Source organism: Arachis hypogaea, chromosome 19 (genome assembly GCF_003086295.3).
Source record: "Arachis hypogaea cultivar Tifrunner chromosome 19, arahy.Tifrunner.gnm2.J5K5, whole genome shotgun sequence".
In the NCBI taxonomy this organism is placed as follows: Eukaryota; Viridiplantae; Streptophyta; class Magnoliopsida; order Fabales; family Fabaceae; genus Arachis; species Arachis hypogaea.
Window position 1 is genome coordinate 151,090,637 of NC_092054.1, and position 17,078 is coordinate 151,107,714.

At 31.5% G+C, this 17,078-nt stretch overlaps 1 protein-coding gene across 1 annotated transcript; it reads right to left on the reverse strand.

Annotated features, from left to right (window-relative positions):
• Positions 1-15,760: 15,760 nt before the first annotated feature.
• LOC140182419 (serine/threonine-protein phosphatase 7 long form homolog) lies at positions 15,761-16,877 on the reverse strand. Its single transcript, XM_072228615.1, has 3 exons — positions 16,300-16,877; positions 16,116-16,206; positions 15,761-16,021 (listed from the first exon to the last, which is right to left on the reverse strand). The coding sequence occupies exons 1-3, from the start codon at positions 16,875-16,877 to the stop codon at positions 15,761-15,763; spliced, it is 930 nt and encodes a 309-aa protein (XP_072084716.1).
• Positions 16,878-17,078: the final 201 nt, after the last annotated feature.

Here is a 17,078-nt window from a genome sequence, read left to right on the forward strand (position 1 = left end):
CAGGATTCAATTCCAAATCTAAATGCATATAGTATCAGATTACATTAATTTTTTGTGATAGTGTCATATTATTAGTATTTTAATTTCTTTTGTACTCTGTTAGCAAAATCAAAATTTGTGTTCTATTCTAATATAATTAAACTAATAATCTATACCAAACTAATAATCATAGACCTATAAATATAATTAAAATCATCTTTCTATTTTTTTATTTGTTTTTTTTTTTTTGAGTTATTAACCCTTCATTCAGTTGATATTTTGTGGTCACAATATTACGATGATCATTTTTCTCAGAAGCTTTATATGTCATTGAGAATGTGATATATAGGTCTTCAGCATTTTGTTTCTTTTCTCTTTTGGAATTTAGTTGAAATGCAGATTATTGCTATGCTTGATTTCGTACTGCACTACAATACAGCTAATGCCATCACATTTTAACTCCTGTATAATTTACGTGTCCACTATGTATTCTATGCACATGATGTTTCCAATTATCCATGCAATTCAGCTTGTGGCAGTCAAATATAGTGGCTGCCCCAACTGAATAATATTTTTGTCAAGTATTTGGACTTTTGCTAAATTTTTCTTTTCTCAAGTCCTCTAAGTTTTGTCATGCTTTTATATATGTAATTCTTTTGACATTTGATTGGTTAATTCTTATTGTAGAAATCCAGTGACAATCTTGATAGTGTTCTCATGCCAATAGCAACGATAGATCAAGACTTGGATACTGAAGCAACAATTGTGCAGTTTAGCTTTGGTGATCGCCTTGGAGCTCTTATTGACATGGTGACATGGCTCTTTGATATATATCTGTGCTCAAACTCTAAAACTTTGCAATTCATTTGAATGTATTAGTGCATTCTTGGTTAGATATTGTTGAAGTATGATAGCGTTGCTTTTTAGAGTTAGAGAAGATTTATTACTCCTCTTACCTTTGCTCTGTTGTCGGTCTTTATATATCCCTCATGCCATGTCAGTGTAAGTGAGGAAGGTTGTGTGCAACGTAATTTTTTTTCTCCAAATCTTTATAAGTCAGTGATGTTGCTGTCACTATAGGGATTACAATGTAAAATTTTTCTTCTAGAAAAAAAAATTGAATTATCAAGAATGTTTGATGGTTGAAATGAACAATTTGTCTGAGAAGTATTTGAAAAGAGATGCTTAGCAGTCAGATTTTCTATGCCATGTTACGAAAGGACATCAATTCTATCAAATTTTGTTATAGTTTTGAGTTCGTTTTCTCTGTGTGCATCATTATTAAGTATATAAGTATTACTAATAATTGACTTATTTCTGCTTATACCAAGACAGATGCGAGCATTACAAAATTTGGAGTTGGATGTTTCAAAGAGACCGGTGAAGCAAAAAAAGTTTTTAATTAATCAGAAATAAGTCTTTTTTGTCTCTTTCATCTTGCACTTTAGCTTCAATTTTTTTTTTAAATGATTTTGCTGGCAAATGAAAACATTAAACCCAGAAGAGATTATTTGCCTAATGGTTTTCTTGGTAGGGTTATTGCAGTCATTAAAAGCAAGAAAATTGTAAGTAAGTTTTAGTTATAACTTTTATAAATCTAACGAGGGATTTCTATAAATTATTTGGATCAAGGATGAAAAATATATTTTAGATGGGAACACTCATATACAAATACAAATATTTATTCATCAAACAAAAATAACTTATTTAACCGCTTATATGTTATGTAAGCTACTTTCCACGGTATATGTCTTACTAATTCTTATGCTTTTTTTTTCTTATATATTTTTATTAAAGTTCTAATTTGTTTGAATTTATAACAGTAATCGTATAACAAATATTTATTTAAACACATTTACATAATAACTTTTATATTTAAGTAGAACTCATTAATATAGACAAAAAATATCAAGATTATTTTGGTCTTTATAAAATGTAATAGTGTTATATCCTGCATAATAAATTTTTAATACAATAATTTTTCAAATTGAAAATAATAATTACTAATATTAATGGACATACAAATACCAACAAAATTTTATAATGGAACAATATTTAGCTCGAATATAGTCTGGATTTTACACTATAATTTTTCTGTATACTAAGTAAATTAATTCTTTCAATAAATATATATATTAATATATTTATAAACAAATTATACATAAATATAATAAAATAAATTAAGTACATAATCCACGTATAACACGGGTTATACATTAGGGGTCTAATAATAAATAAATATCACTTAATTAGTATTTATTGTTTGTGTATTAGAATATAAACTATTTTTATTAAAGTTTTATTTTTTTTTAGATTGTAGAACAGTAACATAATTAAATACAAACATAATAGTTTTTATATATAAGTAGAATCTACTAATATGAACTTAAAAAATAATAAAATTATTTTACTCTCTATAAACATAGAATAAAACAATCTTATACATTATATAATAAATTTTTATATACAAAGTTTTTTTTTAAAGTAAAAATAATAACTATTACTATTAATAAATAGATATTACAAAATTTTTAATATATTAACATATTAATAATAATTATATTTTTATACAAATACAAAAAATATTTAATATAGAAATAATATTTTTACATGTGTGTTGTATTTTAATTAATATAATTATTTTTTATTTTTTACTAAAATATTAATTTTTTGAAAATAACACACAACATATTAGGGTATATAATAGTATTTATTTTTTTATATATAAACGATGTAGGACTTTAAAGGATAACCTCAATTATTCAACGTATACTTATAAATTATAATATAATATTCATATACATATTGATTACATATTATAGTAAAACAATAGTGTAGTATATTAAATATTGATTACATATTTATTATAAAAATATAATAATTTTTATAATAAAATAATATTTTTGTTGTAATTATAAAACTAAATAAATTCAATCCTGTAGTACAAAAAATTATAATACCAAGAAGTCTATAACTAAAGTATGACTTTTATTATAAAACAGCTTAAAGAAGTATGACCTTCATTATAAAACAACCCGCACGAAAGCTCGGGTGATACACTAGTATGGTAATAAAGGTAAGAACAATAGTATATATTTAAATTTTTTTTAATTAACTTTAACTAAGTTAAATAATAAAATTTAGAGTAATATTATTCATAAAAAAAGTTTAAAAAGTTAATTATAGTATAAATCAACTAAATTAACTTCCTTTTTTATTTCAAAATTCAAAAAATTAAGATAATAAAAGGTTTTTTTTTGTTTTGTAACAAACCTATTTTTTAATTAGTTGGTTAGAGTTAACTTTATCCCTAATTGATTCTCTAGTAAAATTGTATTCATAATTGATTTTTGTTGATACTAAACCAATTTAATTAGACTTACTTAACAAAAATATTTGGATGTGTAACATTATTTTTAAGGTAATAATCCTACTAGAAAACTAACTAGGCGTACAGCCAACTACAGCTAATTAGTTGAAAAATATATCTGTTACAAAAAAAATCTAATCCTCCACTTTTTTTATTTTTTGAATTTCAAAACTAAAAATAAAATGGAGTTGGCTTATGTTGGCTTATGAGGGAGTTGGTCTCAATAATTTTTCGAGTTTAATTTTGGTGCACTGTTAATATAAAATGTTGAGTAAAGTATTATTTTTGTTCCCAACGTTTGGGGTAAGTCTTATTTGTGTCCCCTAATGTTTAAATTGTCCTATTTGTATCCCTAACGTTTATAAAAGTGATTCAATGTTATCCTACTATCAATTATACTAACAAATCAGATTATATTTTTCAATTATTCTCACTTGAATGTATTCATTTTCAATTAGGTCTCACTTGGATGCATTCGATTTTAATATTATACCCACTATTTGTGTTTAGATTCAATTATGTCTCTAGAAAAGTGAATTATGTAAATGTGTAGGAATTAGTTTCAACTTTTGATAAGCTATTTTTTGGAGTGGATCATCGATTCTATCCCAGACATTTGTATTCTAACTTCAAGAAGAGATTTTTAAACTCAAATTAAAGTGTTTATGATGTGTAATTGACGGTAGGATAACATTGAATCACTTTTACAAATGTTAGCGATACAAATAGAACGATTTAAACGTTAGGAACACAAATAGAATTTACTCTAAATATTGGGGACAAAAACAATACTTTATTCTAAAATATTTTACACAGTTGCATAATTATATCTGTATATATAGTTCAGTTTGACCGCTAACTAAGCAATAATAAAAGCTTGGACTTAGACTCTTAGTTACTATATATATATATATATATATATATATATAATGTAAAAGGATAGAGTATTAAAGGAGTATAAATACAATTCATTTTTTCATTGTTTGCTTGTTATACTTGTTTTTTGGATTTCTTTGCATAATTCTTTATTTTTTTTTTTTGTTCACTGAGATTCTTTGTGTATACATGTTTTTATTTCAACATCACTTCATGGTATCAAGAGCCTAACATTGATCCATGGCTGAACCTACATTTAACATGTTTTATCTTTTTTGCTGGTTTTTTTTTTTTATCATTATCACCATCTTCTTCTTCTTCTCCTTCTTTTTATTCATCTTTTTCTTTTTGTTTTACTTTCTCAAATTTCTTCTTGTTTTACTCTCTTAACAAGAATAAAAACAAAAAAATCAAACAAAGAAGAAGAAGAACCACATAATGCTACAAAATTACTTGGAAGATGATGAACTTACATTTATTTATTAGAGGAAACATTTTTCTGTACAAAAATATTATTTGTACACTAAAATCAGCCACAAAAATCATCCACTAATGTATTTGTGTATAAATACATGTGTGGTTTAATTTATTTTCAAAGTATATTTGTATTCCAGTATGTATTTTATATTGGTGGCTGACTTTGGTGGTTGATTTTGGTGTACACATAGCATAACTCATTTCTGTATTTGCAGTAAATTTGGGTGTAAAACAAAGATATTTAAGTGTATTGTTATTCTGATAAGTTCTGCATAATTCAGAACTCTTCCTCTTCCTCCTCCTCATCTTCTACTGTTTCTTCTTCTTCTTCATCTTCTTATTTCATATTCTCATAATTCTTTTTGGGAAGAAAAAATTAAATAAAAAAATATATAATGTTGCAAAATCAAAAGAAGAATGAGGAGAAACACGACGATGAAGATGAAACACGCGAAGAAAAAAGAGGAGAAACACAAAGAAGAAAGAGAAGAAGAAGGAAGAAGAGAAGGAGGAGGAGAAATGCGAAAGAAAATGACAGTTGTGGTTTTCATTGAGGAAGAAGAAGAGTCGTTCATAATGGTGAAGGAGCGCTTTGGAAACGTGATACGCGTGTTAACATGCTTTTGTGGGTGAGTGTAGCTTTTGTTGGATTTGCCCCAACTTATAAGACTTGTAAGTCAAAAAGACTTGTATGTGTAACATAACTGAAAAATAACATACATCCACATATTACATTAATAAATCAACGTAACAAGCTTTTAAAGCAATAAAAATTTAATATCCTCCAAATTTCTATTATATTTTTGGTAATACTAAGGAGATAAATAAAATAATTAAAATTTATTTTATTTAATATTTATTAATTATTCTAACAATTAATAAATAATAAATAAGATAAATTTTAGTTATTTTTTACTAATTTTATTTAGTTATCAAATATTTTCTTATATTCCTCGCCCATCAACCTTATCCACAACATTAAAAGAACTTAATTCACCTTTTGACTTGTTTTAGTATAATCAGCCACCTTCATAAAACCTACACATAAACACCCATTGCCTTTGACCATTCACATTGTATTAAAAAAATGAGGAGTAGAAGAAAGAGGTAGATATTAATTACTCATCCTTAGTATTTTTAATAGTGTAAGATTATATTTAATAATGTGAGATTACTCACTTTTTTTTGTTGGTTAAATATTGACCAAATTTTAATAAAAATAATAACCTCCCAAATTTTCTCATAAAAAAATTATTTTCACATTATAAGTTCCAATAAATTCCAATCACACATATAAAATAATATTCAAAATTACATTAATTAAATATAAACCACATTGACTCATACACTAAAATATTCATTAGATTATTATGTACTAACTTGCACCATATTTTTAAAACAGCAAAAATGTTCCACAAATCTAGATTTAACATGAATGCTGAAAAAGAAAAGTTATTATTTCTGTGATAAAATCTTAACACAATAAGATGAAAAACTCTTCCATACGAATCCGAATAGAACGGGACACAATACCTTCTTTTTTAGTGAAACTACAGCAAAAGTCACACGCACCCGACAAAAAGGATGAACACTAATTAGGTAATCTTTACAGTTGATGTATAGTGCAAGAATGAATGGCAACAATGACTTAAAAGGGACTAATGGATCAACTCTAATGAGTTTGAATTGTTTTTAGAGAAAAGGACAGATAAGTTTCTGACTTTTTAAATTTTTTATAAATACATTTCTGACAAAATTTAAATACAAAAAATTTCTTGATTTTAACAAACAGAGGACAATTTAATCCTTCCGTCTATTTGCCTCTCATACACAAAATGAAACTGATTGACGTAGTTGAAACGGTGTTCAGGTGTCCGTTACGGTGCTACGCTGGAAGGGCAATAAAGTTTGAAAGACAAATAGGTCTTTACTGATGAAAACGACGTCGTTTTACAAATAAAGTTCGAAAAACAAATAGGTCCTTGATATAACAAATTCTAATACACAAATAATGCACAAGTGAACTAATGTACTCTTGATGCATAAATAAACTAACGCTAACTAATGCCACTGGTATGAGAAAACTGAACTAATGCAATTTATCAAATTCTAATATAATACACGAATGCCCTAATGCTAACTTAATATATGAATGATGCACAAGTAAACTAGTGCACTCTTGATGCATAAATGAACTAATGCTAACTAATGCTATTGGTAAGAGAAAACTGAACTAATATAATTTAACAAATTCTAATATAATACACAAATGCACTAATGCTAACTTAATACATGAATGATGCACAAGTGAATTGATGCTAACTTGATGCATAAATGAACTGATGCTAACTAAGACCACTGGTATGTTGAAAACTGAACTAATGTAATTTAATAAATTATAATATAATACACAAATGCACTAATTCTAACTAATGCTAACTAATGTGAGAAAACTAAACTAATGCAATTTAAGAAAAAAATAGAAACAGAACAAGCCCAAATTCTGTAATTTTAATACAAATAATCTAAATTGCAGAATACAACAAGTTAACTAGATTTTAAAATACAAGCTTAATTTTATAAACTAAATTCCCATAATAGAAGTATAATGATCTAAATTCCCAAAAACCTATTTGTTCTTCGAATTTTATTTGTAAAACGACGTCGTTTTCATCAGTAAGGACCTATTTGTCCTTCGAACTTTATTCCTCTTCTAACGTGGCACTGTAACGGACACTTGGACACCGATTCAATCACATCAGCCAGTTTCGTTTGGTGTATGAGAGGCAAATAGGCGAAAGGATTAAATTGTCCTCCATTTGTTAAAGTTAAAAACTTTTTGTATTTAAATTTTGTCAGAAATACATTTATCAAAAATTTAAAAAATCAGAAATCTATATGTCCTTTTTTCTTGTTTTTAATATTGTAACTTTTCTTATGTGTTGATGTCCACTGTTTTGGCAATGGAGGTTTTTTTTCTAAACCTTGAAGAAACGTAAAAAAAAAAAAGGCCAACCAAGTCAAGTAGTAATATTAAGTACAATTATCTAAACTAGTTTAAGTTGGTCGAGTGGTCAGTTTATTTGTCCATTTAAATAAATGTTAGGGTTTAAATTCCGCCTTATGCATGCAGCAACCTATTGGTTAGTAACAAACCCTTAAAAAAAGTTCAGATCTATGACGAATTAGTTTTTAACCTGTCGAATTAAAAAATACCATGAAAAATCAAAAAATTAATTACAATTATCTACGAACCTCATGTACTCGTGAGAGGACACATGTGACCATAACAAAAGATAGTCTCTGTACTTACTGTGAGTTGTATTAATCAAAATCTGCTACTGCACTTCCACATACGTAGAAGGCACCAGATCCTCTACACTGAAGAGTTGGCCCAAATTAAAAAAAGGGATGAATTTATAGTGAGAGGAACTTTAGAGAACCAGTATTTATTATTTTTAGGTTTTTAATTAGGAGTTATCACTCAATAATATTTAAAAATATGAATTAAAAATATATTATTAAATTATTAGACTAAAAAATCAAAAAAATAACTAAAAAAATATAAAAATCGACTCTATATATAATTAACTTAAAAAAAATGTTCTGAAAATCGGACCGGATCGGTCGGTTCAACCGGGTTAATTAGAAACCGGTCACCTAGCCGGTCCGGTCCACCAACAAAACCGTTCTGTAAAAAATCGGTTAAAAAACTGGCTGAACTGGAGAACCGGGCCAGTTTCTGCAGGTACCGGTTTTCTCTTCTGATAATGAAACGGTGCCGTTTTGCTTTAAAAAAAATAAAATAAAATAAGAACGCGTGATGAAGGAAACGAGCCAGCCACTTTAGCATACCCTAATCCAGTAATCCCTAATCTTAGGGGTGTTTAAATCCAAACCGATCCAAATTAAACTGCTCATCCAATCCGATCCAAACCGAAAACCGATTAAAACCGCACTAATTCGGATTTGATTGGATTCTATTTTTTGCAAACCGCTGGATTGGATCGGATTTCGGATCTACTTTTCATAACCGATCCAATCCAATCCAAACCGCACAATGTGCTATAATATTATTATTTTATTATTATATTTATAATTATACTTATAATATGTTCAATTTGTTATACATTTTTCTATTATTCATGTATTATTATTATTTAATAAATATTTTATGTTGAAAATGTTATTTATTTATTTATTTTAACTAACCTATAATTTTATTTCTATTGTTATGTTATCGTTAGTTTTTTAAGATATTGTTAAGACTTGTTATGTCATTGTTAATTATTTAAAATTTGATGTTGAGACTTGTTATATGTATTTAATTTTTTTATTTAAAAAACCGCAAATTCAAACCGATCCAAACCGCTTGTAATCGGATCGGATTTCCAAAAAATTTTCATCCAATCCAAACCGCACCGCACATAAATTAAACGTTCGGATCGGATGACTTTTTCCCTTAAAACCGAACCAAACCGCACCACGAACACCCCTACCTAATCTGCTAACCCAGGAAGCCTGCCCCCAAGCCTAGCCTCCACCACGGCCTTGTGCCTCTATTGCTGCCGCACCGTCCGTCGCACCGAGTCTCTGGTTGACCACTGCCGCCGCTCTGCCTCCTCCCTCCATCTCCGTCACTGCGTTGCTGCTCCGCCTCTGCCAAGTTTCTCGGCCACTGCTCTGCGCCTCGTGGTGCTTAGCAACTTGTGAGAACCCCAACTCATGCCATATTTCCACTGAACACTCTCTTTGCACACAGTAATTCCCTTTCTTATACATGCTTCATATTATTACATCACTGCCTTGCATTACAGGTGTTCGATGAATTGCCTGACCCATTTCATTTGTAAAATTATTAGCTCTAATTAATTTTCAAGGGATATTGATTCAATACTAGTTACCAACTTGCCATTTAGTTACTTTTCAATTATAGAACCAAAATATTTGCCAAAAAACTTTGTAGAATAAGGAGTGATCTTTAGTTAGAAGGCGCCAACATTGCTTCCCCAGCATAGCTAGATTGAAAGCTCTCAAGTTTTTGAGATCCTAGACTACCCTTCTGACTTTGGCTTTCTAGTTGTGCTCCAACTGAAACATGTCATTCTTTTCTCCTCGCCTCTTTGTCCCCACTAAAGTTGGTTCTTCGTCTAATATACATGACTCTGAATAATTTTTTAATATTTATTTACTGTGCAAAAGTAACTATGAAACGTAAATTTAAATAGCATTGACTGAGAGAACTGAAGGATTGAAATTGAATAGAAGGTTGGTTTTTCTTGTTTAGGTTGCATTGTTATGTGGTAATAAATTAATACTGTTTATATAAATTGTTTTCTTATGATTATTTTGGGATCATTAAGACTTTAGAGAACTTGAACTAGCTATTGTGATATCTGACTATCTGTATTCGTATTTAGTTAAAGTATAATTGTTCTTGTTCTCTCTAAGGTTTGATCTTTAAGGTTAATAGTGGTTTGGAAAAAAAAATATTATACTCACATATAACTTCTGTTCTTTTACTTGCTTTAAAATTTTAAATGTTATTTTGTTGTTTTATTTTGTGCTGAGTAATTCCAAATTCGTGTATTACTGTAATTCTGCGTTTTGAATATTGTCATTTGAAGTTGTTTATGACCTTTTAATGATAAATTATGTATTGTTCATTTTGTGAAATTGTTAAATTTTGAATCTTATTAGTTTAAAAATTATTGAATTTAACTTTTTAAAATTATGTATTCAATTTTTTATAATTTCACTCTATATTTAATTAAACTGGTTTAATTACGGTTCAACCACAATTGAACTATTGAACCATTGAATCAGTCACTTAACCGGTTCGATGATCGGTCCGGTTCTCACAACCTTACTTACTAACATAGTAGTCTTTTTTTTTAAATCTGATTTTAAAATTACAAAAACTAAGCGTTACTTTTATTCCCCTTCACCTTTTTTCAAAAAAGGCAAAAGTTACAACGTTTTGTACCGTGTTCTACTGCTATTCCTTATCCTCCTACTCTTTCTCATTTTCTTCACAGCTTTTGCGCTTTTTTTATTTTTAGGTTTTAGATTTTTTTTAATAATTTTGATATTTTTTTTATAGATTTTGAATGTTTATTTTTTTATGTTATGAATATTTTTTTTATAATTTTAAATAAATTTTTTTAATAGTTTTAGATATTTTTTTAGTTTTTAAATATTTTTTTTATATTTTTTATGTTTTCTTTTGTTATGTTTTCAGATCTTCTTTTTTCAATAATTTTGAATATTTATTTTGTTAGGTTTTAAATTTTTAAAAATAATTTTTGGACATCTTTTTTTTGTTAAGTTTTGAATGTTTTTTTTTTAATAATTTTAAATTTTTTATTTTGTTTGGTTTTGAAATTTTAATTTTAATATTTTGGAATTTTTTTTGTTAAATTTCAAATGTTTCTTCTTGTTAAGTTTTAGATGTTTTTTTCTAATAATTTTGGAGTTTCTTTTCGTGATCTTTTGGACATTTCTTTTAAACAACAAGACAAAGAGAGGGATGGCAACGAAGGACAAATCATCTGCAAACGCAATGACGACAATAGATGGATGGACCAACAGCGATTGAACAGACTAGCAGCTTCTTTAATGCGTCACGGTTGGCGGAGCAAAATTCAATGTAGTCAGGACATTTTTCGGATGCTGAGTGGCTGAAAAATATTTTACCAAACAAAATTTTTGTTTCTTGTACTTACTGAAAATTATTTATTTTTAGTTTAAATTATGAAACATATAGGTTTTTACAATTTTTAAAAAGATATTTTTTAAAAGTCAAATTTCACAAGTTATTTTCGATAATTAAAAATTTTAACAAGTTCATAAGTGGGCTGATTTTTTTAATATGATTTAGTGTTGTGAGTAATGCTTCATTATGATCATTTGGGGGAAATTACACTGTTATGACGGCGTTATTTTAAGAAATTAGGGGGGAAGAAATCGGTGGGACCAATTTCAAGGAGAGAGAAGAGGGAACACAAATCGGTCCCACCGATTTGTGGAAGAGAGATGAAGAACACAAATTGGTCCCACCGATTTGTGTAAGATGGAGATACCAAATCGGACCCACCGATTTGTAGGAGTCCTATTTTATAACATAGTAATCGGTCCTACCGATTTCGGGCGTGAAAAATGTTTTTTTAATACGATAGTGCACCAATCGGAGCGAGCGATTTGTGTGGAACGCGGTTGGTGGGTCCGATTTGCCGTAACTGCTTAAATAAAATGAAGAAAACATCACAGAAGCTTCATTTCTTCGTCTATGGTCTCCGTCTAAGCTGATGTTCTTCCTCCTCTCCTTTTATTCTTCTCCGTCATTCTTTCCGTCATTCTTGTAGAAAAAATTTAAAATGAGTGTGAAAATAGGCAAGTATGTATACTGATATGGATGATAGAGTTGTGTTGAAGATTTATTGTTATGGGCAGATTTTGTTGCAAACATATGAAGGAGTTCAATTTGTGTGTGAAAATCCAGTAGATGTTGTTATTCCGTTCACGTTGTCGTTTGAGGAATTGAAAGGTGTGATTTGTGAGAAGATAGATTCTCAAAGATCTAGGAGAGTATCCTGTATTTTGTACAGGTATCCTTTATCTGTGTTTGGTGGGTTCGTTCAATTTCAGACCAAGTACGTGACGGATGAAGCGAGTATGCATGAAATGTTTTCAATGTACATGGAAAATTGCCACTGAATGTCTTATATCGAGTTGTATGTTGAGTTTGAGCAATCTGAAGCGGACCGTAACATTGTGTTGGAAGATTATAATAGTGAAAGTGAGGATGAATTTGAAAGTAACTATGAGATCGTTGGTCCAGGTGAACACGAAGATGAAGCTGGCGGCGACATGAATGCAGATGTGGCGGCAGTTGCAGATGCACTAGCAAACCCGCATCCGTTTCAGGAGCCTTCTTTCATGCGGTCGTTGGATTTGGAGGCTATGCACGCACCGGAGTTTCCGCAATATATGAATCCAGGTGCGTAAAGCTAGATAGCTGTATGAAACTCTTAAGTAGCAGATCATTATGTCAGATAAGTAATATATGTGATATGTGGATAGTCATTTGTGAGCATAGCATTTGGTTTTTTTATTAATTAATAGTTCTTTGTTATGAGTTATATTTAGATGTTCTTTACGTAGATAGAATAGCGACAAAGAAGACTATTATGATCTTACATGGTAAAGTGTGTTTATTAATTGAGTTGTAATAAATGATTTATTGCTAAGTACACAATAAAGGATTTATTATTTTTGATGTATGCAGTGCTTCCTGTTGTGGCGGATAGTGAGTTCACAGTGGGGATGGAATTCAGTTCAAGGGAGGCAGTAATCAATTGCAGTCTCACAAGATGGTAATAACAACATCGTGCCTATTGCATTCGCCATAGTGGAGGGAGAGACTTCTGACGCATGGTACTTTTTCCTGAGTAACTTGCGTCAACATGTGGTGACACGTGATGGTGTGGGACTCATCTCTGATCGACACGATTCTATTAGGTCAGCTATTGAGAGAAGTAATGGGGCTTGGTCTCCTCCTAGAGCGTTCCATATGTTTTGTATCTGACATATTGAATCCAACTTCTTGAGGAAGTTCAAGGCACCTTACTTGCAGAAGCTCATAGTCAATATTGGTAAGTTTAAATACAATGAAATTTGAATTTATTGTCAGTACGATCAAATAGAATGGTGTTCATTGTTGACTGAATGTTTTTCATAGGATACTCGAGGACGATCAGGGAATACCAGATGCGCTATGAACGATTAAAGGAACGGGGTGAGGCTTACACCAACTGGCTTGATCGGATCCCACGTGAGCAGTATGCTTTGGCATTTGATGGTGGATACCGATGGGGTCATATGACCACCAATCTTGTGGAGTGCATCAACTCCGTCTTAAAGGGTGCACGCAATTTCCCGGTGACTGCACTTGTTAAGGCTACATTTTACAGACTGAATGAGTTGTTCACTAGGAAAAGAGCTGAAGCTGAAGCCCGAATAAATGCTAGACTTGTGTTCTCTGAGATGGTGACCACCAAGGTGCATGCAAATTAACGGGCATCGGGTAACATACAGGTTAGTTGTTTTGATAGAGAAAATGAAGTATTTGAGGTACGGGAGATGCCAAGTGGGGTTGAGTATGCAGTTGACCTACGCCAGCGTCGTTGCGACTGTGGTGAATTTCAGGTTGACCGAATTCCGTGTCGACATGTATTTGCTTGTTGTGTAAATCAGCGGTTGGACTGGCAAGTGTACGTTCATGATGTATACAAGATGGACCAAGTTTGAAGAGTATACAGGGCTAGGTTTAGACCACTGGAAAATCCTGCAACGTGGCCTGCTTATCATGGACCTCGATTTGTTGGAAACCCGTTCCTCAGACGTGTGGCCAAAGGTCGTCCGAAGATGACCCGCTTCTTGAATGAGATTCACACTCGTATGTTGCGTCGCCCTAGGCGATGCAAGCAATGCGGTGCCGATGGCCATAGTCGTAGTAAATGTCGCCAAAGTGCTGGACCAAGTGCAGGTCCAGCCGAAGAGTAGTAGTTACCTTCTTTTACATTTCATCTGAATTTACATTGACATTTATATTTACCAACTCGTGCTTGTATTCATCTGAATTTACATTGACATTTATATTTGCCAACTCATTGAGTAGTAACAACCTAATTGAGGTACTCATTAAGTAAATAGTACAACTTAATTTTTAAATAGTAATAACAACCTAATTGACATACTAATTAAGTAAATAGTACAACTTAATTTTTAAGTAGAAGTAACAACCTAATTGACATACTCATTAAGTGAATAGAACAACTTAATTTTTAAATAGTAATAACAACCTAATTGACAAACTCATTAAGTAAATAGTACAACTTAATTTTTAAATAGCGATAACAACCTAATTGACATACTCATTAAGTAAATAGTACAACTTAATTTTTAAATAGCGATAACAACCTAATTGACATACTCATTAAGTAAATAGTACAACTTAATTTTTAAATAGCGATAACAACCTAATTGACATACTCATTAAGTAAATAGAACAACTTAATTTTTAAATAGTAGTAACAACCTAATTGACATACTCATTAAGTGAATAGAACAACTTAATTTTTAAATAGTAATAAACCAACTTAACAACTTAGTTCATCCATACAACTTCACTTCCTTGGTGCCCACTTCATATCGGTGTATAACTTTCTGCACTTCTTGGCAATCCTGTTAAAAGCAGATGGTGTATACCGATTCGCACTCCGACGAGGAGGATCAGCTCTAAGGTTGTAACCTTTTCCTCTTTCACTTGTGGCCGTACCTATGAAAACACAACAAATGGTGGATCCTATTACTCAAATGGCTATTCAATATGTAATACAAATACAATTTCACCATAAAGCTACAAATAGAATTAAATAATCAAATACAAAAACAACTTTATTTTACCTGCACTGGGAGCTGGGTCCTCCTCATCATCATCATCATCCTCATCCTCATCCTCTCCCTCATCCTCATCCTCATCCTCATCCGCATCATCTGGATGGTCTACTAGGTAGTTATCAGTCTCATCAACTGTCCTGTTACTCTCATGAATCAGACTCATCGGAATACGTCTAGGATTTCCACTCTGTATAATCCCTCCAATGCCTTCAGCACTTCTGCTTGAGTTAACAGATATTCTGGCACCAGAATTAGCCGAGGAAGTGTGAACCCGAAGTCTCGAATCCAATGCCTCCTAGCTGGAGTAATCCCACCCGAATGTGCTTGATGGTCGGTCGAAATGTTAACATAATTACCTGAATGTGAGTGGCGCGACCCCGATGCCATGAAACCAAGCAGCTGACTGAATGAAGTTTGCTCTGGATACTCAAAATGTGGACCACCCAAATACTGTTGCTGTACCGGGACTGACGTTGAAAAATAATCAGACGGATGCGTCTCAGGAACATATGGTACAAAGTACCAATGCATGTAAATTTCCAATGGATAATGTAAATGCACTAAGTCATCAGAGAGAGTGTGACTATACCGATTGGTCTACTTCATCACCCAAGAAGAGTGGGTATTGGCCCAATCTTGATTCTTAGGCCCAGTAAGAACTTCGCCGTGTGATGCACCTAGATTCTCTGGTTGATTAGGAACACCCTGTGTCAATCCAAATTGTCTCCTGACTCTATCAGATGCATGCCACTCGATGCATTCAAAAGATATAAGTGGAACTATGGCACTCCAGATAACCGAATTATGATGGATGTCTAAAGGAATCACGTCTGGGTCGATGTTTCCAATGCCATATGCCTGCCAAACAAACTAGACACATCGAACCAGTCAGATGATTACACAATTAATTTACTATACAAGTTACATACGGTACTTGTATTTTACAACATACCTGTCCTTCTTGTAGATCATCCAACAATCTCCTGTAGTGCGCAAGAGAATTATATCGGTAGGCATAGTTTTCACGGTCCCAACTACGCCACCTGCCATCGGACAATTCATTAGTTAACTAATCTTGTAAAAAACATAAAACAATTTCTATCATACATTTCAATGCATACTTTAATCAAACTTACTTGTTTGCAATTGGAAACACTCGGGGAATAGGCGCTAGAAATGGTAGCCGGATCCAAGCCCAAGTGAGCAAGAGTACCAACGGACCGTCCATCTTCTTGCAGTCGACACGAGTTGCCCTACACAATGATCTATACAAGTGTGCCAGGCATGCCGAACCCCAACTAAACTGTATGATCTGATGAAAGTTACGGAGCAAAGGTAAAAATTTCCAATGAACAGCTGAACTCGCCTTATCTCCAAACATAACTGTCCCAAATAACAACATTATGTGACACTTTACATACATCTGAATATGCTCAACATCATTCAACACTATACGATCTCTCAAACCCCTAAACCATGTTAATTTTATAAAGCTCCCTCTACATTCCGTCTTCCTCGGTGCAACTCCAAATTGGTGCAAGCACTCGGCTTCCAATGCCTCAAAACAACTCATGGTCGGTCCTGTTACCGGAAGACCATTTGTTGGCAGACCGAGAATCATCGCCACATCCTCCAAGGTCACGGCACACTCACCAACTGGAAAGTGAAACATGTGAGTTTCAGGCCGCAATCTCTCAATCAGAGCATTAATCATTGCTGACTGACATGGAATAAATCCAATTTGTGAAACATAATAAAATCCTGTCTCGCGTAAGTGTGACTCAACAATTTGGTTGTATGAATCCGGCGGCTTTAAATGTTCACACAGCAACATCCTTGAACCCTACAATATCACGTTTCCACTATAAGTCCCAGTATAATATAACTACATTCTCAAAAACACAATTATCGTTAC

What these genes read in the sequence shown, in the direction of transcription:
- LOC140182419 (XM_072228615.1), bottom strand. Translation starts at nt 16,877, where the DNA reads ATGATTAATGCTCTGATTGAGAGATTGCGGCCTGAAACTCACATGTTT. An exon ending in GTGTTTCCAATTGCAAACAA is followed by an intron (nt 16,207 to 16,299) that starts GTAAGTTTGATT and finishes GTCCGATGGCAG; the next exon opens with GTGGCGTAGTTGGGACCGTG. An exon ending in ATGATCTACAAGAAGGACAG is followed by an intron (nt 16,022 to 16,115) that starts GTATGTTGTAAA and finishes TTTGTTTGGCAG; the next exon opens with GCATATGGCATTGGAAACAT.